Source organism: Mobula hypostoma, chromosome 13 (assembly GCF_963921235.1).
Source record: "Mobula hypostoma chromosome 13, sMobHyp1.1, whole genome shotgun sequence".
Classification (NCBI taxonomy): Eukaryota; Metazoa; Chordata; class Chondrichthyes; order Myliobatiformes; family Myliobatidae; genus Mobula; species Mobula hypostoma.
This window is the reverse complement of record NC_086109.1, coordinates 58,290,604-58,306,230: the sequence shown is the minus strand read 5'-3', so window position 1 is coordinate 58,306,230 and position 15,627 is coordinate 58,290,604. Positions and strand designations below refer to the sequence as shown.

General features: G+C 42.2%; 1 protein-coding gene across 1 annotated transcript; it reads right to left on the bottom strand.

Moving 5' to 3' along the window:
• Nucleotides 1–1,983: 1,983 nt before the first annotated feature.
• Nucleotides 1,984–13,745, bottom strand: ccnb2 (cyclin B2). The gene is made up of 9 exons (XM_063065754.1): nt 13,462–13,745; nt 11,137–11,247; nt 10,831–11,061; nt 10,580–10,750; nt 5,277–5,435; nt 4,163–4,399; nt 3,879–4,019; nt 3,251–3,361; nt 1,984–3,177 (listed from the first exon to the last, which is right to left on the bottom strand). Exons 1-9 carry the CDS (start codon nt 13,483–13,485, stop codon nt 3,076–3,078), a joined length of 1,287 nt encoding a protein of 428 aa, XP_062921824.1. The 5' UTR covers nt 13,486–13,745; the 3' UTR covers nt 1,984–3,075.
• Nucleotides 13,746–15,627: the final 1,882 nt, after the last annotated feature.

Here is a 15,627-nt window from a genome sequence, read left to right as displayed (position 1 = left end):
AAGCCTTGCGCGGGCACCAGTGTGCATGCATGCGCCTCCCAATTATTTTTCCTGCAAATCGTTTTGCAATTCTGTTCAGGTGGTGGGGTGTTAATCACGACCGGAATATAGCTGATAAGTTGCTAATACACTCAGTTTCCTTTCTAAAAGGGTTTATCTAACGAATTCAATATTAAACACACAGCACATATTTTCCTCGCATGAATATAGTGATAAGTCAATTATCAGGAGAGCTTGAAGTAAGTGTTGAACAAACTTCCTGTAGAAGTGGTGGAGGTAGGTTCGATTATTATCATTTAAAGAAAAATTGGATAGGTATATGGACAGGAAAGGAATGGAGCGTTATGGGCTGAGTGCGGGTCAGTGGGACTAGGTGAGAGTAGCGTTGGGCACGGACTAGAAGAGCAGAGACGGCCTGTTTCCGTGCTGTAATTGTTACATGGTTATATAAGTAAGACAATAGTATCATAACATTTTAAGTAACATTTGGATATTAAACACACAGCACATATTTTCCTCGTACGAACATATAAAATCATTGCAACACACCAATATCGCTGAATCAGTGGGAGCCCTGGGCTTGTTTCCCTGCAACAAGACGGTCCTATCGAGGGGTGATGGGAGACAGCGATACTCGAAGGGGGTTCCTTATGTCCAGTCTATTCCACAATTTAGTTTTCGTTGCATTCATTGCAGAAAACTCCACTTCGCAGAAATATGTTGGAAGCAACGTTTTCAGTGCTTTCGTGGCTATCTCAGGATATTTAGACTTGACGTTGATCCGGAATGCCGGCTGAGATGTTATGTCAAACAGACTTTTCAGCCCGCTGTCATTTGCAAGCTCGAGGAGTTGATCTCCTTCCCGCGCTGACATGGATGACATGCGGGTAATGACCTCGTGTGCGTTCAAGCTCAACAGTGCATGACAGGGAGTGAGGAAAGGTGCAGCTGATTCATATCGCCAAATCATATCATTTCCTCACGGCCTGATAGCGTATGCTTTGCGGCCCGGTGGTTGGGGACCGCTGATTTACTATTAATCAAGACAGCAGCACAATTCTTACGTTCATTACTTTAAAACTTAGTTCATAATAGTTGAGGTATTGGTAGTGCTCTAATTTGTTTTGTATTTTGTTTAAATATATGAACTACTGTTTAACTGAGTAACAAATTACCTTTTTTTTAAAAAATATATCTTAACTTTCTATTGAACTCTGGCTAATTGGGGTATCTACTCAATTGGGCCAAAATGTACTAGACCCAATGTGTCCCATTTAATTGGCTCAGTGGCAAAGGATATCGGTTCACACCCATTGGGGGTGGAGATCAGATGGAGGTTTGAGGTACAAGATGAATGCACTCATTAATTAAACAGTGTCAACTGCAAACCAGGAAGTTTCTCCATGGCTAAAGACTTCGACAATTTTTGGACGGGAAGGTAGAGATGAAGGCCGCAATACTTCACGTCCATGTTCAGGGTAACAACCACCAAGGAGTTGCTAACTATGGCTTTGCAATGAAAAGGTCATTTACATTTCATTAATTTTATGCCCAGAGCCTGGATGAATGTGAACAGCTGCAATACCATTTCCTGCCACAGTAGATAGTGTAGCCATGTTCACTGGCTAACACTTGGAGCAACTTCAGGTCACTGGTGAAGCTGCTGGCAAGATTGCTTTACTTCAAAGATATGGCAAGTTCTATTAGCAATAAACCTTGCCAGCTCCAATTCAGAATCAATTGAGAGAGAATATCTCTGGTTTCCTTTAGGCTGATTCATATTAAGAGCATCGGTTTTACTTTGAGTGTCTTGGAGCAAGGAGGAACACATACAACAGCTCTGTCACTGGAAACAGCAGTCTGTGTGTGCAGTACAAGTCACTATTACATCCCATAATCATATTTATACCTTACCTTACTTATGTTTGGGTACCTTAGCCCAAGTTTCAGAATTCCACAACTTAAAATTCATAAAATGTTTAGTTTATTAAACCTGTTACACCAATTTGGCACAAAATAAAACTTGGATTTTATGACTATAGGAAACAAAGCAGATTATGGTACAGTACAACCTTATGTTCAGGCTTAATATCCAGCAATACCACAAGAATCAAATACCCAAAATTTTCACTGCAAAGCAAAAGACGAACTTGCCCAACTAGCTTGTTGCTTTGCCAATTTTCTTCCAAAACCAAATTAATTTAGTATTGACAATGACTGAATGACCAAAATAATTGCAAAATTAAGACAGTTTGGATTAAAATCTGCACTGGATGGTTGTTTAACAGGCTAAGTGCACTAGATTCCCTGCTGACCCATTCATAATCTGAAAATTTGGCAGGCCCTGCCCGTTACAAATTTCATTCTATTGGGCCCCAGTTTGCCATTACAAATGAATCCAGCTAGATATGCAAACTGAATTCCATTCTGCATTTGTACATTGAACACTAACACATGATGCAGTTTCTTGACTGGCCATATTCACCAAAATTGAATTACTGCCAACATGATGAACTACTACACTGCAAAACGGAAATATATGGGCTCTACAACCAATTCAAGTATCAAGTTCAAAACCTGAAAAATCAAGTAGCCAATATTTAAGACTAATCAAGATGCAGCCGATCTTGGCTTAGCAGTTTGTATTTAAAACATTCTACAGATGAACACCAAAAGCAAGTGCTCCAACCATGGAAGGTATTTAAGAGTCACCCAAGCTTAAAATTAGAAGTTTTAATTTCTTACTGAAATAATTTGCAATACAAGAGGCACAATTTTAGACCAATAAAATATTACATATGTTTAAAGCATTAAACTCCCATTACTTTAGTTATGATCAATGTCATAACCATTGGGTCCATTGCTGATGAGACTGACTAGACAAAGAAACTCTGTTACAAGAGCTGAAGGTAAAGAGCAGAAAACATGTTGGAGTGACTAAAACAGACAAAGTTCACAGAGCTTGAAATAAGTGTGCACCTGATGTACCACAGTTCACATTTCTGAACAGTGTCAAATAGCAGCAATCTGTTAAAAGTCTCCAAAAGTGCAAAAAAAATGTGTCCATTCTGATGGCTACAATAGAGAAGCAGCAAGCTCTTTGATAATCGGTGACTTTAGTTGAGGAATCGTGCTTATTTTCAGCAGTTTCGCACTTGCATATTTGTTCTTTATAGCCTAAGATGGAAACAAAGATCATTAAATTCAGGAAGATGCTCCATTTAAAAATATCAGTTAGGTTTGCACTTACAACATGCTTGGTGAGCCCTTCATTCACTTTTACCACATTCTTGGCCATGTGTTTCATAGTTGGAAGCAAGGATTCCTCTGAGTAGCCAGTATAGTACTGTTGAACTGGAGTCTAAAAAAGTACAATTTAGATGTTAAAATTAATTTAGATAGTCCAGACCTCTTCGATATTATGGCAGTGGCAAACTAATTCCAAGAGACTAGACAGGAAACTCCCATCTTTAGATAGGTAGCTCAAATTCTACTGTGACAAGTGGGAATAAAGTACTAGATTTTATAAAAGCTATCTGGTTCATGGTCTTCACTGTTCAAGATCTCCTTAACCACTATGGAATCTTCAAGCAAGCCACTGTTGCCAATACCCCATGTAAAATGGCACCCCTAATGGGAACCATTTGGCTAGATCAAATTCAAACTACAGGGGAAGGGGTTAAGGCCAATTAAAGCATCAATTCTCCCAAAATAATTAAGAAGGCATGGAAAGAAAAGGAAATGGTACTTCAGTCCTTCCACTGAAGGCCCTGGATTGACAAGTCTATGGCATTTAGTTATTCACTCAAATGCAAATTCATGGGAATACAACCGTAGATACACACATTAGGACGTGTTTAAAAACCAAGCAAACTTACCCATTGACTTTGATCCAAGACTTTGAGAGCAAGGCAAAGAGCAGCTGCCGCAATTTCAGAAGGATAGATGTGCACCATACTGTAGTCCATAACTGTCAGCTCCATCAGATATTTGGCAAGAGTGTGTTTTTCAGCATCAACCTGCTTATCAGAATAAAAACACTTTAAAGCAGTGGCTTCTGCAAACAGATCATTGGGAAATGATGATCAAATTATAATTAGGTCCAAAACCTGGTGCTGAGGTGGTGCTTGCAGCTAAGTCAGACACCAGCTGCTGTACTCACATTAGCAGCCTTTGAAGCACGTCTCAAGAAATGCAGAGGAAGCGGGCGGCCCAAATTAAACTCAAGCTCTTTGAGAATGAGGATTTCCATCTGTCTGATCTGGGCCTTGGTGTATGCATTGTCTGTGATGTAAACAAAGTCTCCAACGGTAGGCGAGTACATCTCCTCGTACTTGGATGCTAGCAGCATGGCAGTCACAGCAACTAACTGGAGCTTCTTCCGAGAAACTGGCTGGCTCTGAGAAGATGGATGGCCAAACATTAAGGTCAGGAAGAACAAGTCCAATACAGACGGATGCAATATTCAACAGGTTTTTTTCCGCATTCAGTCTTTATTCTAGGACAGTTATAGCCACAAATGTGGAGTGAAGATGGAGATAACCATCCCCTGCCACTTCCATCCAGGAACGGCACCACCACTCAAACCCACAAAATACATGAATTGCCTTCAAGCTTTAGTATGGGCCTCAACTCAGGAGAGCAATGAAAACACTAGCTTAGCCCTGCCCATTTAGATCACAGCTGACACTGCCTTATCCCCCACAGCAAGTAATTGAGAGCAATGAGGACTTTTCATGACTGAGTGTCATGGGGTGGATCTTAGACTCACTTTCATAGCCCCAAGACCACATCTAATTTAAGATCACATCTGCCAATACAATTAGCTCCAAGACAATATCAGCCACCAAATCCACTACCATTAAGAGTCAAGTCATACAGTCAAAAAATGGTATCTTAACAAAATCTGCAAACTCCAACAATTCTGTCCAAAGGAATGCTGGTACAATGGAAAGGTTAATTGCACACAACAAGTGGTTTGTTGATTTATGCAGTGATAATCCATTACAGCATGGTCTTCAAACATTCACACGAGTACACATGCAACCTCTAACAGAGGAGATGTAGCAAGCTATTCAGTATATTTAGATTTTGTTAAGAAGATCCCATACCATGGGTGATGGACTGCCCAGATGATTACCATTCATGCTCATGTGGTTCATATTTTCTAGTTTGGAAAGGAAAGCATCCAAACCACTTGATCAATTCACAAACCTATTTGACCCAATTAAATTCAGAACATTATCAAGCTATTCCATCTCTGTTGAGGTATTTACTTGTAGAAAACGGTCCATTATAGCCAGGGTCAAGTAAAGAGTTTCTTGGAGCAGATGGAACCTTGAATGAACTTGAACTAGCCAGTCAACCAGGATGGCCCGCATGCGTTCATTTATTTCTTGCCCCTCAAGGTAATGAGGTCTGATTGTTTGCTGCATCTGCCGTGAAGGAAAATAACAAGAATTATGCAAAACCAAGTACTGAGGGAGATGAAAGTCAAATGTATACACCAGCCAACATTTGAAACAATAGCTCATACTGCAAGTGATATTTATGATTGTAATGTGATTTACCACTGGTAGCCACCATTCCCCCATTTCCTTTTCTCACTGGGTTTGACCCGGGGGAGAAGAGGCAGGAATAAACAGCTGAATGTATCCTTCAGATGAAGGTGCTCGATTATGGCTGGATATGGACTACAATTGCCAACCAGCAACATGGGAATGTTGATACATGTTCCATGTTAGGGTAGCCTCAGTGCCCCAATGTGCTTGCTGCCTCAGAAAGAGTCTGTTTAGGTAGGCACTGAATCATTCTCAGTAGGAGCTGCAGGGATCTGGATAGAACAGCAATCAAGTGAACTGCTTCATCCTTGATTGTTGAAGAGACTGTACTTCAGGCAGACAGTTTTCCATCTCTTGAATGCCACAGAAGGCAGCAAGTTTTAGTGAACTCAGACTCAAGCTAATCTGGGATGCTCCTGCATTGATCTCCTGGGCAGATGGAATGGACCCAACGCATGTATGGTAAAACTCATACCAGGTTTCCTTCTATCAGAGAGAGGAGTTTAGCTTTTCCAATCTTCCCAACCTGTTTCTATCTGCCCATATTGTACACATCAGGTTCCCCAATCCTCCATCTTCCAGCCATGTTTCCACTCATCAGCTGGGGTTAACACTCCTGCACTCCAGATCTAGTTCCATCAATCACTTCTTTCACCTGTATACTGGCCATCTTCCCTCCATGGTCCTGATGCAGGTCCCAACCCCATACCTTTGACCACCCCTTCCCCTGCCACAGTTGTGGCTGATCTGCAAAGCTCTTTTGCTAGCTTGGCTTTTGCTCCAGATCTCAGCATCTGCCACTCATCTCCAGTTTAATCATCACTATCTACTTCAATTTTGATTTGAAAAGTGTTCCACACCTGGGATTAAATCCTCACCCCTCCCAGTTCATGGTCTGTACTTCAAACAAAAGCCGGAATAAGATTCAAGCAGGGAGTCATGGTAAAGCTAGGAATAGTTGAACAAAACTGATAATAAATTTCTAATTGATAATCAGCACTCAACACATGTGACAACACTGATTAATCAGATCAAAAGATCTGCTTTGGGCACAATACCCATGAATTTAAAGCCGATTTAACAGGTTGACCGAGAGGTGCAGCTTGCTCCCCAGCATACCAGCTTGGATGTTTATTCAGTTTCTCCCGGACCCCACTCCACAGAAACCTTACCCATATCCTCTGTTGTCCAGTTCTCTAGTTAAGATCTCAGACAAGTGAGGGATGAGCTACTCTTCTTCCAGCAGACAGAATGGGTAACGTATCTGAGGAAAAGCATCTATCAGGTTAATCTATTATACTTGGACTCCACGTGGCAGGCAAGTAGAAATCGAATCTGAGCTGTCGATTGCAAGATGGCTTGGCTTTCTAGCCTTTAGCAAGATTGAAAGTGTGGATAGGCTATAAATGCAATCCGTTGGATGGGTTTATGTGCTTTCTTTAATGCAAGTATCAAGAACAGGCTTGGAGCATGGATCAGTACATGGAATTATGTTGTGGCCTTGGTTGTCAAGGACAGGACTGGCTGGTGTTCTAGGGTTTAGATGTTTCAAAAGGATAGAGGGAGGCAAGGGAAGTGGTATTGCTGATCAGGGGCAATGTCACAGTGCAGAATGGGAGGACATCATGGTAGGATTGTCTATTGAGTCAATGTGGGTGGAAGTCAAACAGGAAGGGAGCTAGCACTCAGTTGGGAGTAATCCATAGGCAGCACAATAGCATTAGGACATTGAAGAGCAGACAAGCAAGCAGATTTTGGAAAGGTATAAAGACAAAGGCTGAAGTCAAAGGTGACTTAACTTCCCTAATATTAATTGGCACCTCCTTCATGAAAAGGCACAGATGGAGCAGATCTGTTAGTTGTGTCCAGGAAGGGCTCCTGGAACAGTATGTGGACAGGCCGTACAAAGTACTAGGTAATGAACCTGGTCAGGTGGCAGATTTGTGAGAGTGCATCTCAGAAACAGAGACCATAACTACATGACCCTTAGCACAGCCATGGATAAGTGCAGATGGAATGGAAAAAAAACATTTAACTGTATTAGGCAAGAACAAGGGAGCACAAATTGGGAGACGTTCTAGGAAAAAGCACTTTTAAAAAAAAATATATTTGAAGGTTGCAAAGGGTTTGGATAGGTTTGCCCTATTAAGAAAAGGAAAGGCTGGTAGGGTGAAGGAACCATAGTTGATAAGAGATGGAGCATTTCGTCAAAATGAAGGAAGAAGCACAGGTTTAGAACTTAAGAGTCAGGAAGGATCTTAAGGGACTTGGAGTTAGAAGGGGACGCAGAAAGGCCTTGGAAAGTGGGTTTAGGGAAAACCAAGGTACTCCACATATAAGTGAATAACAGGATGATTAGAGTGAGGGCAGGAATGCTCAGCAATAACAGGGAAACTTGCCTGGAGCCGAGGAGGTAGGTGAGGCTTCACCATTCACTGTGAGAAGGACTTTGATGGACAAGGTCAGCATAGAACAGGCATTGAAGAGAATGTTGGAACTTTTGAAAAGCATTAGGATAGACATGATTTAATCAAAGTAAATTTGATTATTAAAGTATACATGTGTCACTATATACAACCCCCAAGGTCCATTTTCTTATGGGCATACTCAGTAAATCCATAACAGAATTAATGAAAGACCACACCAACTGGGCATTCAGCTGGAGTGCAAAAGACATCAAACTGTGCAAATACACAAGGAAAGAAATAATAATAGATAGGCACTAAATATAAAACATGAGATGAAGCGTCTTTGAAAGCAAGTTAATACAGGAAGTGATGCAAGATTTCTGGAGTATTCACTATTTTCATATCCTCATTAGCCACATTAGTAGTACCGGAGTTTTTGGAGTATGGCAAATGTTGTTCCATTGTTCAAAGTAATAGGGAAAATCCTGATGTTCTGCAGGCATCTATTCCGCGATCCCTGTTTGTGATTTTTATTAATGAATTGGATGGGAAAATTGAAGGGTGGGTTGGTAATTTCACAGATTACACAAAGGTTGGTGACAACAGGACATAGACAGGTTAGAGGTCAATCCAGAAAATTGTCACGTGTTGAACTTGAAGGCAGAGGAAAAGTTTAAAGGCAGGATTCTTAGAGGAACAGAGTGATCTTGGGGCCCAAGTCTATAGATCCCTCAAAGTTACCATGCATTGACAGCATTTGGTGTGTTGACCATTATTAATCAGGGGATTGAGTTCAAGAGCCACTAGGTAATGTTTCAGCTTGATAAAACACTCTAGGCTACACTTTAGACCACAATTTATCAAGTTCCATTTATCTCACTAAAGGATGTGGAAGGATTAGGAAGGGTGCAGAGGATAGTTGCCAGTGCTGTCTGAATTATGACAGAAGGTTGACCAAACAATGATGATTTTCCTTTGAAGCAAAGCAGGACATAAGGAGACTTGACACGAAGTATTAAAGATGGATAGATGGATAGATGGATAGATGGATAGATGGATAGATGGATAGATGGATAGATGGATAGATGGATAGATGGATAGATGGATAGATGGATAGATGGATAGATGGATAGATGGATAGATGGATAGATGGATAGATGGATAGATGGATAGATGGATAGATGGATAGATGGATAGATGGATAGATGGATAGATGGATAGATGGATAGATGGATAGATGGATAGATGGATAGATGGATAGATGGATAGATGGATAGATGGATAGATGGATAGATGGATAGATGGATAGATGGATAGATGGATAGATGGATAGATGGATAGATGGATAGATGGATAGATGGATAGATGGATAGATGGATAGATGGATAGATGGATAGATGGATAGATGGATAGATGGATAGATGGATAGATGGATAGATGGATAGATGGATAGATGGATAGATGGATAGATGGATAGATGGATAGATGGATAGATGGATAGATGGATAGATGGATAGATGGATAGATGGATAGATGGATAGATGGATAGATGGATAGATGGATAGATGGATAGATGGATAGATGGATAGATGGATAGATGGATAGATGGATAGATGGATAGATGGATAGATGGATAGATGGATAGATGGATAGATAGATAGATAGATAGATAGATAGATAGATAGATAGATAGATAGATAGATAGATAGATAGATAGATAGATAGATAGAAAGAAAGAATGAATGGAAAGCCAGCACACTTTTATCCCCCCACCCCCCCACCAGTGCTGCAACAACTAATATCCAAGACATCTTTAATTGGAGGTAAGCTTAGAGAGATGTCAGGAGATAGGTATATTTTTAAGTAAAGCTGGAATGCACTGCCAGGGGTGGTGGTAGAAGGAAGAGACTGTTACATTAGGGACATTTAAGAGGCTCTTAATCTGTGCAATTCATTGCCATGGATGGCTATAGAGACCAAGTCACTGAGTAGAGGTTGATTGCTAGGACATTAAAGGTTACAGGGAGAAGGCAGGAGAATGGGATTGAGAGATGTTAGGAGTGATTTTTGGGTTTAGGTCATTTACATTTAGCAAATGGCTTTGGCTACCAGTCTTCTGTTCCTTGATAATGTATTGTGGATTCAGTTTGGGACAATGCTTTCCTAAAAGCTGTGGATCCCAGTTCAGGCACTGCTGGAGCCGGTGGGATGGATGTGAATCAGAAGGTGTGAAGTTTGTATGTAGCTTCAAAAGAAGGCATTGTCTATACTTTGTAAATATGGAATTGTCCTTCGTGTTTAGCAAATAAATATCGAGCCCCGCGTTGGGCCATCAGACCTTACCACCGAAAGCATCTCCGTATGATTCCTGCTGTACCTTGTTTTGTCTAATAAAGAAGCTGCTCCGTATCTACCAGTAACACTCTCCAGCAATTTCATTCATGCAACATCAAGAGTGATAATAGATCAGCCATGATGGAATGCCAGAGCAGACAGTTTAATTTTGCTCCCATGTCTTATGAAGATGACACCTTCACTCAGCCACATTTTCATTGATTCAATTTTTATTAAATTCAGAAGAGAAGTTATTTATCATTGAAATCCACTAACCTCAAGTTGGTGCAAGTATTTGTAAATGTCCTTAATATATTGACTGCACAGTTGAGGATTACCACCATCTTCAGCATCAATATCTTCTATTTCCAATAGCGTGCCAGAAAAAGCCTGGCAGAGGTCTTCCTCCTTCATTGACACATCCATAGGTGTTGGAGATAGTGGGACCTTTAAAAGAAAATAGAAATGGAAGCAAGGGACAGCTTAGCTTTTATTGAAGAGGGAGAAATAAAGGAAGTTTCACATACCTCAGGAATTGGCTCCGGAACACACGTTGTCACTTCTTGAACTGCTGGTCTCAACTGCTGAACAGCAGGTTTTAAGATATGATTGTGCAAAACATTGTCTTTTGGTTTGGATGATACTGGTTTGGACGATACTGGTTTGTATGATACCGGTTTGGATACTGGCTTGGACACCACAGCTTTGGACGCCGGTTTGGACACCACAGGTTTGGACAGCTTCATATTGTTAGCTCTCTGCAAAATAAAAAGACAAAAAGTTAACATCTGGATGAATTGCCAGTGTCACGTTCAGTTGAAAAAACACTTTACCTGCTTAGCTCCCCGAGTTACAACGCAATTGGCCAGATCACCCAAAGCAGGCCGTCGGGATGCCCCAGTCAGATTAGATGCTGGTTCCATGTTTTCCAAGCTTTGAAGAGCCTAACATTAAAAAAAATGTATGAAAGTTTAAATGGAGACCAATTTCTCCCAGCCCTTCCTCAATGGTCAAAACTAAATAAATCAAACTGTAGATGCTGGAAATCTGAAACAAAAACTCAGGTTGGTAAGTATTTGTTTAAAGGTTTATGATGAAATCAACTCCAAATCAATAGCATCAATTGAGGCATTTCTACTAGTGAAGTACTGCCTTTTGATGACTTGTTAAAGCAATAGGAAACCGTGTCTAATGATTTTCAATTAGAAAGTATTAATAAATTAGCATAGAAGAATGCCAATAGCCAGCTAGTCTCCTGCCCCCCAGTTCTAGTCATGGAAGGATAGTAGAGGCTGAGGTGGGATTGTGCTTGTGTGGGGGTGGGGTGGGTGGGAGAAGACCCGAGGCTCATGGTGACTTGACAAATTGATTATATTGATTAAGAGCCCACATTTACCTTTAGATTCAGACTAGAACTGTAAACAGCAGAGTTAATTGATGTAGTAACTCAAGTGCAGTAGGTGTGGATGGATTAGGTTTGTGGTCAGGGTAACCAAACTATCAAACCTCCAAAACCAGCTGGAAATCAGCAATATTGGTGGATATGAAACATAGAAAACCTACAGCACAATACCGGCCCATTGGCCCACTGGCCCACAGTGCTGTGCCGAACATTAGAAATTGCCTAGGGTTACCCATATATTCTTAGCTCCATGTATCTATCCAGGAGTCTCTTAAAAGACCCTATTGTATCCGCTTCCACCACCATCGCCGGCAGCCCATTCCATGAACTCACCACTCTCTGCGTAAAAAAAAACTTACCCCTGACATCTCTTCTGTACCTACCTCCAAGCACCTCAAAACTGTCCCCTCCCGTGTTATGCTTAATAGTAGAATTAACACCCAGAGGAACACCAGCAAACCTAGATGCAACCGTTCAAGTTCCAAAGTTACAGCTAAGTGTTTAAAAACCAGATGTTAAATATCCAAACTGCAGATTGAATATTCAGTCTAATTGATTAACTGACCACACACCAACACCGTGATGTCTCTAGTAACATTATGGAATGATTCGCTTCGTGCACAAGCTCATCCAAATGCGAGGGGTCCTCAGCGGCTCCGTGAGCTCCGCCACTACCCCCGCCCCTCCCATCCCCCTTCTGGAAATTCCAGTAACTCAGCTGGAAAACAGGAGAGAGATGGAATCGGAGTCGGAATCACCGGCATGTGTCCTGAAATTTGTGAACTTGGCAACAGCAGTTCAATGCAATACATAATATAGCAGAGAGAAAAAAATAATAAGTAATCAATTACAGTATACGTATATTGAATAGATTAAAAATCGAACACAAAAACAGAAATAATATACATTTTAAAAGTGAGAAGAGTGAGGTAGTTCTCAAGGGTTCAGTGTCCACCTAGGAATCGGAGTCAAAGTACAAGAGGCAAGTAGAATTGTGAACGGAAGGGTTTACTCTCCGGTAGACTTCAATAGTTGATGAGGAGGACGAGAGCTGCCCAACACAACCCAATAGTGGTAAACTAAAAAGAGATAGATGCCCAAGTTTTTGTACTAAGACCAGACTAACCATGCTGGGTGGAATCATCGGAAAAGACACGGATTTCAGCATGATTGGATCAGTAAACTTGAATTTTGTACCATAAAGTCATAAACCAAGTTAGCTCTAATTACAGTACAGTACCTAAACATAACCGTGAGGATTGGGGGGGGGGGCCGGAAGGAGGGAGGGTAGCAAGAGCCTTTGGTAACGTGGACTAGCAGTCAAATACCTTATCACATACAAGTGTTTAGAGCAATAGTTACCTTTAAATGCGTAATTACTAAGATTTGCCGTGAAGCACTCAGGACATTTAAAATCGAAACCATATTGAAAGAGACCATCCGATTAAAAAGATTATTGGATCAATCCTACACCGAAAATTGAAGTATCGGTAAACATGGATCTAGGAAGGATTTAAAGACTTGAGGTTCGGCACGATTGGAACCATCAAGACCAAGGCGGTCTGGAAGGATGAGGTACTTTGCGGGACGGTGTAAAAGGGACGTGTAGTATTTTCACTATAAGTAATTTACTATACACGGGTGATTGGATGAGAGAGAGAGAGAGAGAGAGAGAGAGAGAGAGAGAGAGAGACGGAGAGAGAGACGACAAGAGCTAATTTCGCCCAGTGAACTGACAGCTTCGCTGGACACTTACAACAGCCCGGCGGGTTAAAGCCATGGCCAGCAGCAAGAGCCAGGAAACCACGGGTCTCCTGGGGGCAACAGAGGGTCTCTCGCTCTCCGTTGGGTTCAAAGCTTCGCTGCTCGCTCTCTAAGCGTGGTTGGTGGATCCCGGATCGCTGGTCGGCTTCTGGCAGTGAAACTTCCCGACTCTGAGGATATGCCTCGGTTCGCTCTCTGGGTCGCTGCCGATTCGGCCCGTACTTCGCTTTCTCCCCGGCTCTGGTTTCCTCGGAGTCTGCTGTTCCGCTTCCTTCGTCTTCCCCGCGAATCTTTCAAATATCTCTTCTCTGCTTCTCATTGGCCAAAACTTGAAAGGATGCGTCTCTCTGATTGGCTGTGGGTCGCACTTTAGAATGCGTTGCCCGGGTGACGCCTCGTTTGAGGATTGGACCTTTAACAGTATAGAAATAGGAGGTAGCGGGCAAGGTCGTACGGTGATGGGGCGCCGGCGGCTTATTGAATTGTTGAACGTGAGCTCTTCGTATTATAAAATGTGCGAGATTAGTCAGCGAACTGCAGGCCGGTGAATCTGGCACCAGTGGTGGGCGAGTTACTAGAGGGGACTTCTGAGGGGCAGGATCTATCAGCGTTTGGATCTAATTAGGGATAGTCCGCATGGCTTTGTGTGTGGGAAATCATGTCTAACAAATTTCACAGTTTTTTTGAAGAGGTGACCAAGAGGATAAATGAAGGCAGGACGGTGGATTCTGTATGGACTTCAGCAAGTGCTTCGCCAACATGGCCCCACAAACAAGATAAAATCTGGAGATGCTGGAAATCCAAGCAACACACACAAAATGCTGGAGGATCTCAGCAGGCCATGCAGCATCTATGGTAAAGAGTAAACAGTCAACGTTTCAGGCCTAGACCCTTCATCAGAACTGGAAAAGAAGTCAAAGCAAGAAGGTTGGGGTAGGGGAGGAAGAAGTACCTTGAGAGGGAGTACTGTGGTGAGAGAGGGTTTCACTGAACTCCTGTTGAATTAGGGCTTCCACTTTGTTTACAATCGAATTCCAGTTCTTACTCGCTCAAAGTAAGAATTGGAATTTGATTGTGAACAAGGTGGGAGAGTAGAAACCTAATTGGATGAGGACTAACCAATCAGAAGGGACAGACTACAGGGGTATAAAATACCACCAAACTCGACGTGCCCAGGTATCATTGCTGATGAAGGTGGCAGAGTTTGTCATCAAAACACCAGTTAAAATCAATATCTGTGGGGATGCTGTTGAGCCATGGACGCACCCCCCCCCCCCCCGTAGCTCCGGCAGATTTGATAATAAAACTTCATTTACATAAAGTCAATTTGAGGATTAGGGTGGCAAACGAAGGGGAGGTGCTCTTCAATACATATCAGAAGGAGAAAGAGTGAAGGAGTGCACTACAAAATGCCGAGAAGGGGAACGGCTAAGGCAGGGACAAAGGAAGAAACAGGTCCAATTGACGCCTCAGAGCTCATGGGTGAGGGCCACGTGGAGCCACATGCACTGAGTATGGACAACAATGCGGTATTGGTGGCCATAGAGTTGCTACATGCGGAGCTAACTACGATGAAGTCAGACATCTGTAAGAAAATTGAAGAAAAAATTGCAGAGGTAGCGGTCACTTTGAGAAGTGAAATTGCTTCGTTGATTACCGCATTGAAAGCCGGTCAAACTCTGAAAGAGATGGCAGAGTCGGCTAACGGAGCTTCGGACATAGTTGTGGAGCTGGAAAGCAAGGTGAAATGACTTTGTGGGCAAGTTGAACAACTTTCTGAAAAATGCCTGGGTTTAGAGGGACATTCGAAAGGACAGAATCTGAGAATTGCGGGGCTACGAGAGGGGAAGGAAAATGGGCAGAAGACAAAAGATTTCGCGGCACAGATTCTAAAAGAAGTTCTAAACCTGGAGAAAGCTCCAGTGATAGACCGAGCACATAGAGCACTTCGGAAGCGCCTGGGGAACGACGAGCTGCCGCAACCCCTGATCGTGAGGATCCATTATTGCCACGTATTTGAAGATATAATGCGGAAGACGATAGGTACCAAGAATCTACAATATCAAGGACAAAGGATTCAGATCTTCAGAGACCTTCCATCCACAGTGGCTAAACGACGTGTGGCTTTCACACCGGTCGGGAGGTTGCTGGGTGATAG